Below are 20,571 nucleotides of genomic sequence, written 5' to 3'. Positions count from 1 at the left end.
GTGTGTCCCAGGACAGGCAGGTCCTGGAGCCAGGTGTCTGTGTGCCCCGCGGTTGCGGTGAGTGGTCATTCTGTGTTGGGTGGAGGTTGGGGGGTATCGGTGGAGTTGTTTTTGGGCTGAACTTGCATGAAAGGGGAATGGGAGAGCGCACTGTTGATGGATCTCACACCACTGACACACTGCTGCGTACCGCAGGCACAGAGAGAGAGGACAGTCTGTACCTGAACCTCAGTGTACTTTCACTGGAGCTGTCACTTCAACCCCCCCTTCAAAAAATGCACAGACAACACTTTCAGATATACACAAAGACGCACACACACATACGAGCACATTCAGATATACACAAAGACGCGCACACACATACGGGAACATTCAGATATACACAAACACGCTCACACACGTACGAGCACATTCGCATGTACACAAACACAGACGCACACACACCTACGAGCACATTCAGATATACACAAACACGCACACACACATACGAACACATTCAGATATACACAAACACACATACGAGCACATTCAGATATACACAAATACGCACACAGTCGTGCAGAGACATGCACTTGGAATGCCGGAATATTCTCTGGCACTCAGCCCATTGCCCCGCATTCGGTTGCCATGGCAACTTCATGGTTCTGAAATGAAGGACCAGACTGTGTGTGTGTGTGTGTGTCAGTGTGTCTTCTCTTGGCTTGTGAAATGCTTTTTCCCAGTTCCCAAATTGACAGAGAATGGAAATGACTGTAATCTCATCTGTCGTGGACCCAGAGGAAGTGCCCCCTTTGTTATTTGTCCCCCTGAAGACAAAACCCGTTAAATTGTTAAAATGTTTTTACAAATACAATGGCCTTAAAAAAAGGCCAAGTGTTCTTGTGGGTTTGTCTTTTGTTAAATGCAGTTTTATGTAATGTGACCTGCACAGCGCTCCGTCACTATTTGCTAGCTTAAGAGAGGTTTACCTCGATCTCATTACCACAGTTATTGATTGATTGCCTGTGTGTTAGGCAAAGGGTTGGGTCATCACAGTCCAGGCTAACAGCTACTTTCTTGATGCCCCAATAATTAGAGCGGCTAATTGCCAAACCTGAATAAATGACTTGTGCTAATTCTGATAATTAGTTGTAACAATGTCTCCTGAGAACCTCTTTGGAAGCTTGAAAAGAGAGTGGAGGTTTTTTTTTTTTCTTCTAACAAGCACTTCACTCATTTGTTGATAACCCCCTAATAACAGTGTGAAACACTTCATGAAAGCGATCTGGGGAATTCTGAACAAAATGGCCACTCATAGAAGCTATGTATGGAGATGGAGAGACTAGACATAATGTAATGCAGTAATGTAAATTTTTTTATGTAAGGACATTAACTTGACAGATTTTTGCATATACGTTTGTGCTCTTAAAGTTACATACATTATATGTAATTTGGCAGACGCTCTTTTCGAGAGCGACGTACAGTTGATTAGACTAAGCAGGAGACAATCCTCCCCTGGAGCAATGCAGGGTTAAGGGCCTTGCTTGAAGGCCCAATGGCTGGGCGGATCTCATTTTGGCTAAACCGGGGATCGAACCACCGACCTTGTGTGTCCCAGTCATGTACCTCAACCACTACGCTACAGGCCACTCATGTTGGTTAATTGGATTCCTGTGAGCTGTAACCTTACACTTGTACACTGTACAGTAAAGCAGCGTGTACAGTCTGCAAACCATGTAGCCCGACACAGTTCCTGTGATAATGTAAGACTTGCACTCAAACCGTGTTTTTGGCACATTTTAGATTTTCCCTATCTAAGACCTACTTTTCATAGGGCACTTTGCCTTCTGCTCTCAACCTGTCTAGTCACTGCTGCCTCTTCAAATTCCGTTACTATGGAGACAAACTTTTTACTGTATGACACCACTGAGCAAGAGCAGGCCTGCTGTGCCACGTTACCATGGAAACTGGCCGGCTGTTGATCCCGCGGGAGCAGAGAGGGAGTGTGTGTGGGTGTTGTGACGTAGGCGTGAGATCTGGTGACCCCATTAAGCTAATGTGCTATTAGCCACTTAAGAGCAAATTTACAAATATCTCACCACAAATGTAACAAACTACAGATATAGCACCCCTCCCTTCTGATTTACTCACTTGTTACTTTAATGGATTTTGAAGATAGAGCGAGCCAACTTAACCCTATGCTTCTGGAAATGTATGCACTTCGTGCTTTAACTCCGTAATGACCACCTAGCATCTCCCTCCACAGCTTACACGTTCAGACTCTCTTCTTTGTGGCCTGAATGCCACAACCACAGTTTGCAACATGGAGGTTATTCCTTATGACTCAATCAGGTGAAGATTACAGGTGAAATGTAGCCTCCCTGGTGAACTCATGTGCATTGGTCTAGGTCAAATTAACTAATATATTAAATACATTATAATAATTTAAATTAAATCAATATTTCAGGTGGCTGCAAAACACTTCAAACTACAGTTTAATGCTGTGTACAAATCAGGTATTTGATATAGAGTACTGGACTGGTATTTAGCTTACTCTGTGAGAGTAAGCACAGGTAAATGCTGGTTTCCTGACAGAAAAAAAGAAGATCAGGTGTAACCCATTTTTCAAAAATTGCCCTCAACATAATTTGTATTCAACGTCTAGCCTGCAGCAGACACAATGGGAGAACCGTGAGAACTATAATGCCGGGATATGGGGTGCCTGGCTGAGAAGATAGACACTGAAAAACCTGAAGTAAATCCTGTCAGGAAGGAACAGGAGCAGTGGCTCTTCATTCAGCAGAGTGAGAGACAGGAGCAGTGGCTCTTCATTCAGCAGAGTGAGAGACAGGAGCAGTGGCTCTTCAGCAGAGGGAGAGACAGGAGCAGTGGCTCTTCATTCAGCAGAGGGAGAGACAGGAGCAGTGGCTCTTCATTCAGCAGAGGGAGAGACAGGAGCAGTGGCTCTTCATTCAGCAGAGGGAGAGACAGGAGCAGTGGCTCTTCATTCAGCAGAGGGAGAGACAGGAGCAGTGGCTCTTCAGCAGAGGGAGAGACAGGAGCAGTGGCTCTTCAGCAGAGGGAGAGACAGGAGCAGTGATTCTTCAGCAGAGGGAGAGACAGGAGCAGTGGCTCTTCAGCAGAGGGAGAGACAGGAGCAGCGGCTCTTCAGCAGAGGGAGAGACAGGAGCAGTGATTCTTCAGCAGAGGGAGAGACAGGAGCAGTGGCTCTTCAGCAGAGGGAGAGACAGGAGCAGTGGCTCTTCAGCAGAGGGAGAGACAGGAGCAGTGGCTCTTCATTCAGCAGAGTGAGAGACAGGAGCAGTGGTAATTAGCAGTTCTCACACATCCTCGCTCAAGAGATTTCATAAGGCATGTCTCGGAGCCATGGAGGCAGTTTTGTGTGTGTCGTCACCTCTTACGCAAAGCAAATTATAAAATAAAATGAAAGGAATCACTGTCTATGTTCCCGACCCCTCCGGTATCTGGGTGGTACTGACTGTACACTGGGTGGAACACTATTCTTGGTTTGTGGATATTGTGGATCTTTGTCTTTCTAGCTCAGCAGTTATATAACTGTTTTAGAGCTGACCTGTTGCAATATTCCTCACACCAATAGCCTTTTGGCAACCTAACCGTGATTTGCAGCCTACTATCTTAATTTTCTGTTCCTTCTTTGAGAGGGGGGGTAAAACAAAACCGAAAAAAAAAGGAGAAACAATAAACAATAAAGGAGAAACATTGAAAAAACAAGCAGCCATCTTCAATCATGAACCCTTGGCACCTCCAACACTTTCTTGAAGGGATATCTCTTAAATTCTAATTCTCTCTTCCTCTCCCTCTCTCTGCCTCTGCGCTTCAGGGGGACTTGTGCATCGGTGGCATTATTTGTGATATTTTGTGATTTTTCACGTTGCTGTGTTGTGGCTTTTTGCCTCGGTAAGATGGAGGCGCTCCCTTCTGCTCCCATCCTTGTAAGGGCGTGAGTAGCAGCTGGAGCTCTGGGGTGAATCTCTGGTCAGGCTGGCTGGACGTAGTGTGTTGTGTAGAGTCGAAGCACAGAGGCCACACACACACACACACGTTAACAGAGCTCACTACTCTGGGTAGTGGATGCTATGCAGTAGGGTTCGGACAAGCCAACTTATTACTATCGACTTGAGGTTGGGTTCATGGGAAGGTGATTTACAGACGTATTTGGGGCTACTCAGATCTCCTCCGCTTAATATTTTCAAGGTAATGGAAATGGGCATGTGTCTGCTCAAAAAGAAATATTGACTTCATCCTGAATGTGCATGTTACCAGAAACAGATGTTCTACTCAGGACTGTAGTCCGGGACGTCCTGCAGACATGAGAGGGAGATGAAGGGTGAGGGAGAAAGAGTAAGATGGAAAGTTATTTTCTTAAACAGGTTCATTAAATGAATCAAAAAATGAAAGACATTGAAACATGGGATACTTGGCACTTTGATTGCTAGTCTGGAGAAAGTTGTTTTGAATAGGGTGATGTTTTTTTTTTGGTGGTGATGGGCTTGGGCTCTGTTTTTAATTTTCCTGTGGGGATGTGGGTTTGGTGTAAATTATGTAAGAAGCAGTCATACAGGGAGGTGTGTGGAGGTGGCAGGTGTCTGAAACCCATGTGTTTCTCTATCACTTGACATTTTAACAGACTATTTTTTCCTCCACCCAGGACAGTGGTCATAATGAGGGTTATTACTGTTGTTATTATTGCCTTTGTGGCCTCTGTCATCATGTGCTTTACTTTGCAAGCGATACATCAAGTAAAAAGTGCTGGCTTAAAATTGAGCTATGGTATACACACATGGGCCATAACCCGTTACATACAATAGCATACCATCAATATTGTGGCTTCCTATCACCAATGAGAACCATAACCTGACAGATCATTAGCATATATTATTAATGATTGTCCTTAAAATGACCAAACTCTCAGAATTGGGGGGGTGCACTAGTTCCTAGTTCAACCAAGAAGATGATCGATCGAACATGGTACACAAGGCCACTCTGGGGTACACAGAGGCCCTGTGATCCTTTAGAGCCAGGGTTGAGTAGTCCAGATATTGTCACATGTTTTAACAGTGTGTATGTGTGTGTGTGTGTGTGTGTGTGTGTGTGCTGTTTTCCAGCTCTGGCGCTTGCGTATGCAAGACTGGCGTGTTCGGGCCTAAGTGTGATGACTGCCACCCTGGATTCTTCAGATTCAGCAGTACCGGGTGCCGGCCCTGCCAATGCAGCAACCACTCCAGCTACTGTCACCCTCAGTCCGGTAAGAACTACAAACCCACACTGTCACCCTCAGTCCGGTAAGAACTACAAACCCACACTGTCACCCTCAGTCCGGTAAGAACTACAAACCCACACTGTCACCCTCAGTCCGGTAAGAACTACAAACCCACACTGTCACCCTCAGTCCGGTAAGAACTACAAACCCACACTGCCACCCTCAGTCCGGTAAGAACTACAAACCCACACTGTCACCCTCAGTCCGGTAAGAACTACAAACCCACACTGTCACCCTCAGTCCGGTAAGAACTACAAACCGACACTGTCACCCTCAGTCCGGTAAGAACTACAAACCCACACTGTCACCCTCAGTCCGGTAAGAACTACAAACCCGCACTGTCACCCCCAGTCCGGTAAGAACTACAAACTCACCCTGTCACCCTCAGTCCGGTAAGAACTACAAACCCACACTGCCACCCCCAGTCTGGTGAGAACTACAAACTCACCCTGTCACCCTCAGTCCGGTAAGAACTACAAGCCCACACTGCCACCTGCAGGCAGGTCATATAATCACATCCACACAGTCTCCTACTGGCAGGTTAACCCAAACTCAGGGAAACCCAAAGCAGGTGATTCACCTGAAGCCGGGGTTTGCACTTTTTGTGAGTATTTCATAGGTTTCAATACACCAGATAAGCTCAGTAAAGCATAAAAAAGTTTTTTTTATCCAAAACATTTATGTATTTGACCCAGGTCTGACAAGCTGTACTCTTTCAGCGACAGTAGAATGAGAGAAGGCAAAGGGGTTGTACTCTTTTATACGCTTTTCATTTTCACCCCCCCCCCCCGCCCCTTCCTGTGGGCTATTCAGACCCTGCACATTCCAACACTCCCAATTCTTTCATTAAATGTGTTCCAACCTTCCATAAAAACTGAAATGAATTGGCTCTGTCTCTATAGCTTTTCATAAAGAGAATCTGCTTATGGAAGTTGGCATTCTGAACGTTGCCGTATTTTCCTTCAACACTTCCTGTCCATTCAGATAAAACCAATGATGGGCACTGCATTGTGTTCAGTTAGACTGCCATTAATTCTGTGTGATGGATTACGGAGAGAAAGTGCTTTTCATTTAATAAGATGAGGAGATGTATTGCCTCTTCTGAAGCACTCATACCCACAGGCGTTCGATCTACATGCGCGCTGCACAGCTTGCAAAATGTCCGGCTCCCTCTCTCTTCACTCTTCGCACAAGTGTGTTGACCGTAGTTCAAGTAGATTGCCGATGAGTTATTAGTTTGGCACGGCTGCAGCAGTGAGCCATTTCTGCAAGCTCTCAACGTTTCTGAGGGTGCGGTCTTGGCCCGTGACTGATAACTGGCAAATGCTGCAAACTTAATTATTTTCCACTTGCTGAATACGTTGGCAGCTCATAATAATGGTCATATATCAAGTCTCCAGTGTGCCCTTGTCTGATGCCTGCAGGCAGGAGGGTACCAGAGATTAGTCTATTAGGACTGGTTGTGCCTTTTATCTCAGGCTTGGGACACAGACGGTGCTAAACTGATGGAAGACCAACGTTTCTTTTCTGAGTTGCTTTATGAATATGGACTCGGGTGATTTTGCCAGATTGATGACGTCGGACCCCGGAGATGCCACAGGTGATGAGACGAACACACCATTCGGCCGAGCTATCCTCATTCAGCTACAGTCTCAAACTGACTTCCTGTTAGGAAGAGTTTTTGTGCTGTTATTTAAGTCAACAGCTGATTTAAAAAGCTTTGGAAAGCAGGTGGGTGTAATCTTCAGCACCGGGGTGTCAAACTCCTGGAGGGCCGGAGTGTCTGCTGGTTTTTGGTGTGTTTCAGCACGAGAGACACATTTCAAAGTCTTTCCTTGGCTAAAGAGTCCACACACCTTGTTCTCAAGGCCTTAATTGGCTGCTGATTGAAAGGAAACCACAAATACCAGCAGACACTGCGGCCCTCCAGGACTGGAGTTTGACAATCCTGCTTTAACATATCAGTAACTTCAATTTTGATGTGGACTGATAAAAAATTGTTTTGGTTTCAGTGTGTAATTTTCTTTTAGCAAATGTCTGAATTAGCTGTCTGTGCTCATCAAGGCGGGCTCTAATCAGCAGCAGCCAATCACAGGATGGCTGGACTGAAGTGTGCTGTCAGACTGCCATGGTGTAGGCTGCTGTGAGCATAAGCAGTAAGGGTTAGTCAGTTACAGCACAGACCACATCAAACAGGAAGATTCATCACAAAATGACTTCCAGTCTGGCTGACCCAAGCTTGGATTAAATGAAGGCCCCCCCCTCCGGCTGAACGGCCTATGAGAGTACAGAAATGATCCAGTTAACAGAGTCTGACACTGGATGCACATTTTCTCTCTGTGTCTTTACCGTGGAGACCCGTTTATCATTCAGACAAGGGAATGGACAGTCTGGCAATATTATTTATTTTACGCTTTCCTTTTCCCCCGTTATTCAGAATGGCTGAATATGGAAAAGGAGTGAATAAGTGAATCGATTAGATGGATCGATGGATGAATGGATGGATGGCTGGAAGAATCTATATCCTCATTATTTTCTCCCGATGACATCATGTGCAAACATTTCCGTTCACAAAGATGTTACGAGAATGAAAAAAAACAAAAACACGGCGAGTGTATTGTGGCTGTGGCTGTGTGCCTGCGCGCCCCACCCACTGGCTGAGAATAAAAGGGGAAATGCCTGATTCCACAGAGCCCGTTTCGCTCATTACAACAGCGGAGCGGCTCATTAATAATGGATCGACGAGGAGGCTGTTCCCCTCACTCCGGTGTGGGAGGGGCTCTCGTTCTCCATTGATCTGGCAGCCCCGCTGGGTTTAATCTGGGAGCTGGTCCGTGTGCTCCTCTGCCGTCCCGACGGCCCTGGCCCGGTTCGCAGGGTTATGTAGGCTGTTGAAGCAAAGCATGCTGGGAGACACGGGGCTACGGAGACGGGCAGCGCAGTGTATCCTGGGACAGGCGCAGTGCTACGAAAGCGGGGAAAGATTTCCTCTGGACGGATGCCTCCTCCGTCAGATTTTGGCATAGTCACCAGCCTTCACATAATAATAATAATAATACATTTTATTTAAAGCGCCTTTCACGTCGCCCAAGGTGTACAGAAGTGGCAAGTGGCGGTCATAAAACAACATATAGGGACAGACACTGTACACTTATTAAAAGACACTATACAGAAATATAGACAATTAAATAAAATAAAGTATATAAAACAACAAACAACAATAGACACTTACGAGACACATGCTCCAGTGTCTCATTTCCTTTTAGCCAGGAGCATCGACCATCAGCTGATTTAAAAAACTGTGCTTGGGCTTTCTATCCTTTCATTTTCTAGGTATGTTCTTATCATGTCCTACATCATCACCACGCTTATAGGGTTATATCTGTTTTGGGATCAGTTTGCAGGGTTATGACTCTGTTCTGGGATCAGCTTGCAGGGCTATGACTCTGTTCTGGGGTCAGTTTGCAGGGCTATGACTCTGTTCTGGGATCAGTTTTCAGGGTTATGACTCCATTCTGGGATCAGTTTGCAGGGTTATGATTCTGTTTTGGGATCAGTTTGCAGGGTTATGACTCCGTTCTGGGATCAGTTTGCAGGGCTATGACTCTGTTCTGGGATCAGTTTGCAGGGTTATGACTCTGTTCTGGGATCAGTTTGCAGGGCTATGACTCCGTTCTGGGATCAGTTTGCAGGGTTATGACTCTGTTCTGGGATCAGTTTGCAGGGCTATGACTCTGTTCTGGGATCAGTTTGCAGGGTTTTCTGACAGCCCTTTTAAATAAGCGCACTCTGACCACTGTACCAGGCTTCCTGACTCCCATGGAGGGTGGAGCTATCGTGTGCGTCGATGTCTGAACTGCCAATCAGAAGCTCTTTGCTGTTACTGTGTTGTCTTATTGCGTTGTGTATTAACTCTCTTCCCCGTGTAGTCACTCTCCAGCCGAAGCTGCCATTTGAATGAAAAAGCACCAAAATGGAGTACAGGGTGTGATCTTGCTTTGCTTCGCCTCTCATTCTGCCGCTCAGCAGACAAAGCTGTGCATGAGGAAATGGCACAGAACAGCAGACAGCCCCCACTGATGCCTAAAACACATCTATCCCATGTTTATTGATTTCTGGAAATGTGCGGGTGTGAGCGCGCGTGTGTGCATGTGAGGGGGTGTGTGTACGTGTGTGGGGGTGTGTGTGCGTGTGTGTGCATATGTGTGTGTGTGTGTGTGTGTGTATGTGGGCATGTGTGTGCCTGTGTATGTGCCTGGTGCATGGGCGTATGTCTGCGTGGGGAGGGGCGGGATCATCTCCTGCAGAGACAGACACAGTGGAGATGGCCCAATCAGCCTGCGGCATTAGTGGGTGTGATCCCGTGCCAGCCAATTAGAAGCGATGTGAGGCGGGGGGGGGGGGGGGGGGGTTAGCTCTTGCGCTTCTTCATTGGTATTTACACTCACATCCAGACTGAGCTTACATTGCTCCACATCCCAACCATTCAGACAGCTGGGTACGCTCTTACTGAACCTATTTAGGTTAAGTACCTTACTCAAATGCACAGAGGTACTTACACCGTTTACTTGGAATTTTATTGGGATTTGGTTTTTGGAAACTAGAGGTTATTATAAACTAGAATTTAACAAGTCATGAGAAACCAATTTGAGGTACTACTACCAGTGCAATAGCTGCTCCGCATCGTGTCTATCTGTCCGTTTGTCTGTCTGCCTGGATAGTGAGAGAGGGGAAAATACCTTTTCTAGCTCTGCCACCAGACATTTTAGAAACTAATGCGTATCAATTTATTCATTCATCTGTGCTTTGGTAGGATGAGAGGATATTTGTCAAGCTAAATAAGCTAATTAATTAAACTGAGGAAGGGCACCTGTGTGTCTGCCGTGTGTGTGTGTGTGTGTACGTGTGAGAGATTACACAGCACAGCCGAAGAGGATGATTTACATTTCATCAAATTGAGTGATAGATCATGTGACCTGACCATGTGACTTCAGGGTGCATTAGGAATGGCCCAGAGCCTGTGGATGCAACCACAGAGCTGCAACAGAGCTGTCCTGTCAGATCACATCTGAGCCGCGACCTGTTATCCACCGCTGAGCAGACAATATTTCTGCTGCATTAGGGGTCTGTGGACTGTGTGCACACACCCATCACTCTGCTAAATTAATCAGATCTCTTATCTTTTTCTCTCTTAATATTTAGAATTTTTCTTTTGCTCCCACATTGACACACACACGCATGTTATTTACGCAGCATGTTGCTTTCGTGTCCCTTCGTTAATCAATTTCTTGTTAATTAATTAGACAGGTGTGCGGTTGGCCCTGTTCGTTAGCGGTGTGCAGCTGCTCGTTAGCGGTTTGATTGCATATTGCACCGCGGCTGCGACCCCTCATGTCAGACACTCCCTCAATTAGCCCTCATTCTTTTCCTCAGTCACACACAAGGGCAGATTCATCACACTGGTTTCCAACCTGCCAATTGGATTCGATCACAGCTGTAGTCATGGCTTTGAAAAACCAGTTTGGGCCCTCCTGCTGCCTCTTGTAGATAGTGTATATAGCTGACCGGGCAGTTATAGAGACCTTGGATAGGTTTATTGATTAATGTACAGGATTGTTGTACAGATTGTTGTAGTGATATTGTAAGACCAAGGCTTGGTTTTCTATAGCACCTAACGGTAAGAAAAAAATGTGTTGGGTCAATAAGAAGGAAGCCTGCTTCTAGAAAAAGAAAAGAAAAGAAAAGTCTTCAACCTGCAGGCAGCCCTGGCCCTGTACCCGATGTGCATTGATTAGATCATCATTCCATAATACATTTGTGTTTATAGGAATATTATTATACACAATGGGCCTTATTCCCGAACGTCCCGATTCTTCTTACTTTTGTTCTTAAGAAAAGTTCATGAAACATGCACAGGCCATTTGTCTGACCTTGCACATACCTTTTGTGCGTTTCCCAGGTGTTCTGAATCCCGGGTGATCTGAATCCCAGGTGTTGGTAAATTGGATGCCTTTACCTGTTCTAGTTGCTTAACATAAGGACTGACATGGCTGTTCTATAAAACGCATGTCAACTTCAGGATCGTGTGCAAACATCAGCCTTTCATCACTCGTCCCTAACAACGCACTCTCTGCGTGCTCCCTAACGACACACGCACTGTGTGCTCCCTAGCGACACACTCTCTGCGTGCTCCCTAACGACACACTCTCTGCGTGCTCCCTAACGACACACTCTCTGCATGCTCCCTAACGACACACTGTCTGCGTACTCCCTAACGACACACTCTCTGCATGCTCCCTAACGACACACTCTCTGCGTGCTCGCTAACGACACACTCTCTGCGTGCTCCCTAACGACACACTCTCTGCGTGCTCCCTAACGACACACTCTCTGCATGCTCCCTAACAACACACTCTCTGCATGCTCCCTAACGACACACGCTCAAACGACAAACAAGGATTTGACAAACTAAAACTAGAAAAAACACTCTTACCACTAGCAAAGACTAAACTGAAAATGTAAAACTTAAATAAAAATAAAAACTAGTTTAACATTTCAGATTATTAATCCATTTTTGTAATTAAAATAAATAGCCTATTTAGGCATATAATTGATACATTACATTTTTTTACATTACAGTTTACAATACATTATTTTTATGCAGTGGTAAACATGAACACACACACAAACTTTGTGAAAAGAGAGGTACAGTTTAAACTAAGCAACTAACACACAATAATAATGGAATACATTCACTGCGGAGGGTTTGTGAAAAAATGAAGACATTATAAATTCAGATGACATCTACATCTTGTAGCATGTAGCATTGCATGTTTATCGGACTGGAAGCCCACATTTTACAGTTAATCCAGACAGCGGGAAATGTACTTCCACAGCAAGATCACAAACATGTGATTAGCATCTTCTCAACCAAACATCCTTATGCTGATGTCACAATCACTGCCGGTAGTAATGGAGTTCTGGAACACTGATTAGAATTTTGAAAGAAACATCCCAAAAAAAACTACTCTTCAAAGGGTTGATGGAACAGCAAGCACCTGGCATTTTAACATAATTATAATTATTACTTACAGGTCTCTAAACCTGCGCCAGTCATGCATAAATCATGCGGACTTCATCTCGCAAAAAGCTTTTATCCCGCAGTGCTATTTGCGCTGGTCCCTTTCCACCTCATTGATTTTTATTTACATTTTATAGCTAATGCTGCGTAAGATATTGCTCTAAATCACAAACGCAGGACAGGCCATGCAGCAGAAGACCCAGCTCAAGTTCTCCCACTTAAGGATGCAGAGTACTTCTGCAAGTCTGTGGGACTTTAACTGGACTTTAACAGAGACTTTTCACTCATGTTTCTTTTTCCTGACCTTGGCGAGCAGTTGCGGTAACTGATAGTTCTCACTCACACATTTCAGGTTTACATTCTCGCCAAGCGAGGCCATTCAGTTATCAAATGTCGCATTGAAAATGACTAGTGATGGGTATTGGTAGTAAGATTGATGGTTCTTTCATCATTGTGGCGGCCTGTAGCGTAGTGGTTAAAGTACGTGACTGGTGGTTCGATCCCTGGTGTAGCCTCAATAACATCCATTGTTGGGCCCTTGAGCAAGGCCCTTAACCCTGCATTGCTCCAGGGGAGGATTGTCACCTGCTTAGTCTAATCACCTGTACGTCGCTCTGGATAAGAGCGTCTGCCAAATGCTATTAAAGTAATGTAAAATCATTGTCTGTCCTGATCCAGCATCTGTAACTCAGACTGCTTTCAGTGCTACTGTGTGCAGTCCAAAGAGTGGCCCACCATGGTGTCTTCTGCGTGTTGAGCCCATGTCCTTTCAGTAACCCTCTCTGTTTTCCCCCTGCCTAAAAATACTAAACCAGGACAGACTGTCTTTCAGGGTTGAGGCTGCCTGGCGCTGAGGAGGGACGAGGGCGTGGTTTGGCTCGGGTTTGAATGCTGAGGGCCCGGCCCCAGATGCTCATCCCGTGCTGGCCTCCTGAGTCAGCGTGAAGGTCCAGGGAACGAGGGCAGGCTGTTTCCTGCCGTTATAGCTTCCGGCCCCGGCCCCGGCTCCCTCATCAGCCCACTGTCACCTGCAGTGGCCCCCCATCCTGCTGTCCCCCCATCCTGCTGTTCCCCCTGCTGCCCCCCCCCCCCCCTGCTGTCCCCCCATCCTGCTGTCCCCCCTGCTGTGCCCCCCCCCCCCCCGCTGTCCCCCCATCCTGCCATGGCTGGGTGGCATTTCATTACATTACATCAATGGCATTTGGCGGACGCTTTTATCCAGAGCGACGTACAAAAAAGTGCATACCCATAACCAGGGATAAGCGCGCTGAAAGACCCTAGAGGGAAGAACAATTTCAACTGCTACCAGTACAACAAAGATACGGACTAGGGCCTATTTCATAATCTTTTTTAATTCTTTTTTAAAAAAACGATACCGCAACATGCAAATGTACTGCTTACCTAGCCAAACGAAATTAGCAAAGGTATCATCCTAATGACACAAGTAAGTAACACAGGTAAAGACAACAGCTGAGGTTCACAGGGAGGTAGCAACCGGAGTCGGCCAGATTATCGAAAGAAAGAAAGAAAGAAATCTGCACACTTTTTATGCCCTAAAATACGTTTCAGCGCACGGTTTCTTTGTTAGGGTCTGCTGTGTGAAATGTGGAGGTCTTCTTCATGGCATTTTGTGCTGTTACATTGTGTGCGGGCACCATCTTTTTTAATTCCTGTTTTGGGGAGATGCTAAAAGTCTCTGATCAGTGGAGGTTAGAATGGGGGGGCAAGTCAGATTGCACGAGTGTATCCCAAACATTTCGGCCACCTTTAAAAACCATTCCAAGATTTCTGTGTCTTGGCTTGTCTTCTGTAGAGCTATGTGACCTGTCAGGTGTAAAATAGTCTCTGGATCTCCAAATTAAGAAGGCACATTTCTTTTTAGAAGGGGAAATTTATTTCCAACTGTCTGTATACAATGCTCCTCTAAAGCCCCGCCCCTTTGGTTTTGGCAGATAAAAAAAGCCAATTTTTTCCAGCCAGTTGTTCATTGGTATATTATCCATCCACATGATCATGCTCACACCTACTACCCCAATTCTTACTCTTTTCGTCTGATAACCGTGTGCGTGTGTTTGCCTCTCTGTCTGCCGCCCCACCTCGACCATGGTTTCCGTGGCGATGTGGTTCCCAGCAGCTGGATAGCTCCTCTCTAACCCCCCCCTCCCCAGCTCCCACAGGCCACCGCTGACAATGTTATTGTTTTTTTCGTTGTGTTCTTTCAGGCACCTGTCTGGACTGCCAAGACAACACGAAAGGCCCCAGCTGTGAGGAGTGTGCTGAGGGTTTCTACAGGAGGCCCGGGGCTGCCCTGACAGATGCCTGCGTCGCCTGCCCCTGCTTCCACAACACCTCCACGGGCAGCTGCCGCCCCGGTGAGTGCGCTGGCCCTGGGGAGCGCGCTGAGCGTGTCGGTGTGTTGCCGCGGGCGATAGCAGCTAAGCGCATTGGGCTGCGCTGTCCCTGTAGCTGCACAGAAACGTGGGGGCGGGATGGTGCTGTGTGCTCTGTGCTCTGTGCAGGGCGTTTGACTTTGCAGTGTGTATCGGTTGTGCTTCCTGTGGCTTGTACGGAACCTGCTCTCAGGCTGTCGCCTTTTCCTGTTTAGAGAGGACTGCAGACACAAGGGTGTGTGTGAGTGTGTGTGTATGCGTGTGTGTGTGTGTGAGGGCACTTGTGTATACGTGTGTGTGTGTCTATGTTTGCAAGTGTGTGTGTGTGTGTGTGTATAAGTGTGTGAGGGAACTTGTGTATATGTGTGTGTGTGTGTGTGAGTATGTGAGTGTGTGTGAGTGTGTGTGAGTGTGTGTGTGTGTGTGTGCATGTGTGAGTGTGTGTGAGTGTGTGAGTGTGTGTGTGTGTGTAAATGAGTTACGCAGCAGTCTCCTTCACCAGTGAAGAGAAGGCAGTGTCCAGGAGATGAATTGTAACTGATCAGAATCTAACATGAATGCACGTGAATGGATTATCTGACTGACTGCGAAACCTGAAAAACCAAACTGAGCAGGGGAGCAACGTGCGTGCCCGCACATGCGTGCACACATACGTGTGTGTGCGCTCGTGTGTGATGAGGGAAAGATGGAGAGATGGATAGGGAGCGGAGTGGAGACAACTGGAAATGGCGATCAGTATAAAGGAGCGGGCAGTGGTGTGGGGGATGGGGGGATGGGTCATGATGGACATGCACTGGCCACGCACACACACGCACACACACATACACACACGGGCAGGCATCACCCTTCTGAAACTGTGTGTGTGCTCATGAGCACTTCATAAAGTGTACATAAAAGTAAACCTTTTCTCTGGTATACTGTATCTCCCATTGGCTTTAGAGAGAGTAATGGAGGGGTGGGTGTGGCTGAGGATGATTGGCAGTGTTGAGATTGAGTGTGTGTGTGTGTGTGTGTGTGTGTGTTTGACTACATGAAAAATAGCTGAACCTCTTGCATTAACAAGCTGGTGTACAGGTCTACCCAATAAAGTGCTCACTGAGTGTATGTGATATATGTATTATTAAATGCATGCAGTGCGTTATGCAGTGCTTTAATGCTTACACGGACGCTTTTAATGGCAACGTTAAACAAATGCTATGTGGGTGTGAGTTTGTTTTTCAGTTCAGGTCTGTTCCATCTCACCCTGCGCTCACTTGGTTGCAGGTGTGGCTTGTCCTCGGTAACAACAATGTCATTCTGGCAGAGCGCTGATTGTCCCTCCAATAATGACCTCTCAGCAATGTGAAAAGAGAGGTTCTCAAGTACAGCCACGTTCTTAATAAGGCCTGTTCTGAGGTCAGTGAGCGCTCTTTGCTGAGATCAGCACAGCGATAATAAAAAAGGAATGAGACAGTTGTGACATCACCTTACTAGAAGAGGACATTATGCATTATTAACAACCAGCACAACATACTGATGGTAATTAGTGGATGCTTTCAAGATCATTAATAATAATAACAACACATTTAAATCAATTAATCCCAGAAGTATAGTGGATGTCCACCATCGCTGGAGATGTTCTGTGGATCTCCAGCTGGGTGATGATGCTGATGATGTAACACTGCACTTGTCCGAGTGGACTGAGGAGACCCGGTCACAAGCTTGAAGAAGGCTTGTTGCTCTCCTTCAGGCCGCCGAGGGACGGGGTGTGGGCGGTGTATCCCCCAGCTAACACTAATTGGATTAGATAGGGTACAATTGGCTACCAAATTGGGAGAAAAAGGGAAAAATCTGAAATAAATGAAATGAAAAATAAAGAAATAAATAAAAAGAATGGGCTGAGGAGAGTGGATGGGACACTGCTGACTGGAGAAAGGTGATGTCACCTTGTTCCCATGCTGCAGTGGGAACCTGTAGCAGCACCAAGGCTTTGTGTGGGACTGCTAGCCTGTCAGTGCTCATGGTGGAACTGCCTGCCCTCCCCACTCAGGCGCTGTTGCAGGGGGACCAGAATGTGGGTTGCGCTAATTAAAGAACCTTCTCCGTGGTGGCCTCTCGTTAATGCAGGGCTCTTGGACTGTACTCCTGGAGGACCGCAATCTCTGCTGATTTTTGTGATTCCAGTGCCAATTTAGGCATTGGAAACAAGATGTGCAGACTCTTTAGCCAAACAAATTAAGCAGGTACAGTAACTGCAGGAGCACTCTAAAAACCGGCAGACACAGCAGGACTGTTAGATTGAGAGCCCTGCCTTGAAGAAAAACATTTTTAATCTCCATCATACGCTAAAATGCCTGACAAACAGGGCTGATTAAGTGTGTGTGTGTGAGTGCATGTTTGTGTGCAGTTGTGCGTGTTTGTATTTCTGTGTATATGTGTATGCGTGTGTGTATTTGTGTGTGTGTGTGTGCATGTTTGTGTATGTGTTTGTGTGCAGCTTCTGTGTGTGTTTGTGAGTGTATGTGTGTGTGAGTGTGTGTGTGTTTGTGTATGTGTGTGTGTGTGTGAGAGTGTGTATGTGTGCGTGTGTGTGAGAGTGTGTATATGTGTGTGTGTGTGTGAGAGTGTGTATGTGTGTGTGTATGTGTGTGTGTGTGTGAGAGTGTGTATGTGTGTGTGTGTGAGAGTGTGTATGTGTGTGTGTGAGAGAGTGTGTATGTGTGTGTGAGTGTGTGTGTGTTTGTGTGCGTGTGTGCGTGTGTATGTGTGTATGTGTGTGTGTTTGTGTATGTGTGTGTGTGTGTGTGTGTGTGTGTGTGTGTGTGTGAGTGTGTGTGTGTGTGTGTGTGAGTGTGTGTGTGTGTGTGTGTGTGTGTGTGTGTGTGTGTGTGTGTGTGTGTGGAGGGGTTACTGAGGGGCAGACGAGGTCAGGTCTCTGCTGTGCGGTTCATGACTCTGGGAGTATCTGCAGGAACGTGTGAGAAAATACAAATGCTGGCTTTTCCCACGCAGAAATGTGTGTAGATACCATGCATATTTTGGGTTGATAGTGACTGCATTGTTTTTGGTTAGTGTCGACTGCTCTGTCTATCCCTCTATCATCTTCTTTCCTTCACTTTCTTTTTTCACATTTAAACGATTTAATCTACTTATCCTCTCTGCAGGAAGGATGCTCTAATCCTCTTTATCCACATTATTCTTTTTTACAATGATGATTTGTGTGCACAAGCACACAACAGGTGTAGTCATAGTATTTTCTACTACTGCTACTACTAGTACTATTAGTTCTACTAGTACTACTACTACTATTATTAGCCTACTACCTTCTACTACCTGCCTGCCACTGTCAGTCTGTTCACGCAGACTGAAAACACACCTTTTCAGACTACCTTAGTCCTCCCTCCTGATTTCCCCCAAATATCCATCTTCCATACCCTTACAATTTTTTAAATTCTGCACTTACTATGAATATTGTTTATGACTGCTCTACATGTGTGTTTTGATATTCATGGATTTGAACCTATGCACTTGTCAAGCTTTGGATTAAAAACACCTGCTAATGACCAAAAATGTAAAATGTACACTTTAAAGGTGCCATCCCTAGTCAGAAGGTATTGAAGCATTCTGCTCATTCCATTGCAATGGTGAATTACAGTAAGCAGTTAATGTTAGCTAGCTAGGTGGATGCACTCACAAACCTATTGGAGTTTAGACATGCAGTTGTCTGTGTGTCCATATGTGTCTCTGTGTTTGTGTGTCTGTGTATGTCTTTGTGTGTCTGCGTATGCATGTCTGTGTCTGTGTTTGTGTGTCTGTGTGTGTGTATGTGTATGTATCTGTGCGTGTGTGTATGTGTATGTGTTTGTTTGTCTGTGTCTCTGTGTTTGTGTGTGTGTCTGTGTGTGTGTTTGTGTCTCTGTGTCTGTGTATGCGTCTGTGTCTCTGTGTATGTGTGTATGTGTGTGTGTGTGTGTTTGTATGCATGTGTGTGTGTGTGTGTGTGTATATGTATGTATCTGTGTCTGTGTCTGTGTCTGTGTGTGTGTTTGTGTCTCTGTGTATGCGTCTGTGTGTGCTGTGTGTATGTGTCTCTGTGTCTGTGTATGTGTGTGTGTTTGTAGCCTGCGCATGTGTCTCTGGTATGTCTCATGTTTGTGCTATGGTTGGAGGTGTGTATCTCTGCTTGGGGAACAGAGGTGAAGTGCTGTAGACATGGAAGGGAACACTATGGTCATGAAGGCAGACTGAGTGTACTGGACCTCACGGGCCTATGCCAGGTCAGCAGGCTCAGAGCCAAAGGTGTGGAATTTATCACAGAGAGAGGGACAGGGCCAGAGAACAGGGAGAAGATCTTAATATTGTTATATTATTCTTATTGTTATAGTATCATTATTATTATTATTGTTATTATTATTATTTTTATTATTATTATTATTATTATTATTATTAGTTGTAGTAATTACAGTAGTCATTGTTATAGTTGTAGCTGTAGTAGTAATATTGTTGATCTCACAATTATTCTGCTTACTGATTATTCACCTTGGAGGACGAAGAATACAGAGACATGCGTATGTCCTAAATGACTGCAGTCCTGGCAGTGCACTATTCTGCAGCAAGCACAGCAGTAGCTGTGGTTGTTATTCATATCCACAGCAAATCAAGTATACTGTAGCCCTGGTTATTATTCATTTCCACAGCACAGAAACCAGCACAAATTCACATTCAGCAAATACGGATACAGAGCTTTGGAGACAAAGCTACAGGGTCCCAACCATGTGTGTGTGTGTGTGTGTGTGTGTGTGAGTGTGTGTGTTTGTGTGTATGTGTGTGTGTGTGCGTGTGTGTGCGTGTGTGTACGTGTGAGTGTGTGTGTATGAGTGTGCCTGTGTGTGCGTGTGTGTGTGTGTGAGTGTGTGAGAGTGTGTGAGTGTGTGAGAGTGTGTGTGTGTGGCTGTGTGTGCGTGCGTGCATGCGTGTGTGAGTGTGTGCGTGCGTGCGTGTGCTTGTGTGTGTGAGAGTGTGTGTGAGTGTGTGTGTGTGAGTGTTTGTGAGTGTGTGAGAGTGTGAATGTGAGTGTGTGTGAGTGCGTGAGAGTGTGTGTGTGTGAGTGTGTGTGAGTCTGTGAGTGTGTGTGAGTGTGTGAGTGTGTGAGAGTGTGAGTGTGTGTGAGAGTGTGAGTGTGTGTGAGTGTGTGAGAGTGTGTGAGTGTGTGAGAGTGTGTGTGTGTGAGTGTGAGTGTGTGTGAGTGTGTGTGAGTGTGTTTGAGTGTGTGAGTGTGTGAGTGTGTGTGAGTGTGTTTGTGTGAGTGTGAGTGTGTGTGAGTGTGTGAGAGTGTGTGTGTATGAGTGTGAGTGTGTGTGAGTGTGTGTGAGTGTGTGAGAGTGTGTGTGAGTGTGTGTGCAGATACCTTTGCTGCAGGTCTGGTTACATGGGGGGGGGGGGGGGGGCTCCTCTGCCCCTCTACAGGAGGCCTGCTGGTGTGGTGCTGCAGGGATGCCAGGTGGACTCTATTGGGATCAGCTGGGCTCAGTGTTGCCACGTCCGCAGGAGTATATGAACCTGCCAGGGGGAAAAATCAAAGCCTTGAGTAGCTGTTTTCAGGGCCGCTTTAAAAATGAACCACGGTTGCGCTGACGTAGGCCAGGGTGCAGGAGATCATGCTGCCTGTCTGGCATGTGCTCAGGTGGACACCAACATCAGCTGAAGCCTATGCCCCCAGCCTCAGACTGTGCCATTTTGGCTGCACTGTTTTAGGTTTTTTCAATTCCAAAATTTTAAATGACAAAGTTTCTATCTTTTATCAAATAACACGGCCCTCCAGTCCAAATCCAGCCCTGGTT

General features: G+C 46.1%; 1 protein-coding gene across 2 annotated transcripts in view; it reads left to right on the top strand.

Annotated features, from left to right (window-relative positions):
- The window catches only part of LOC133141684 (multiple epidermal growth factor-like domains protein 9), a 64,064-nt gene that overhangs the window by 33,142 nt on the left and 10,351 nt on the right, over positions 1–20,571 (top strand). For both annotated transcript variants that reach the window (XM_061262297.1, XM_061262296.1), the window contains exons 3-4: positions 5,127–5,266; positions 14,585–14,734. In XM_061262297.1, coding sequence (XP_061118281.1) covers positions 5,127–5,266; positions 14,585–14,734 — 290 coding nt within the window. The remainder of the gene's footprint in view (positions 1–5,126; positions 5,267–14,584; positions 14,735–20,571) is intronic.

Source organism: Conger conger, chromosome 12 (genome assembly GCF_963514075.1).
Source record: "Conger conger chromosome 12, fConCon1.1, whole genome shotgun sequence".
In the NCBI taxonomy this organism is placed as follows: Eukaryota; Metazoa; Chordata; class Actinopteri; order Anguilliformes; family Congridae; genus Conger; species Conger conger.
This window is presented reverse-complemented; position numbering and strand designations above follow the sequence as displayed.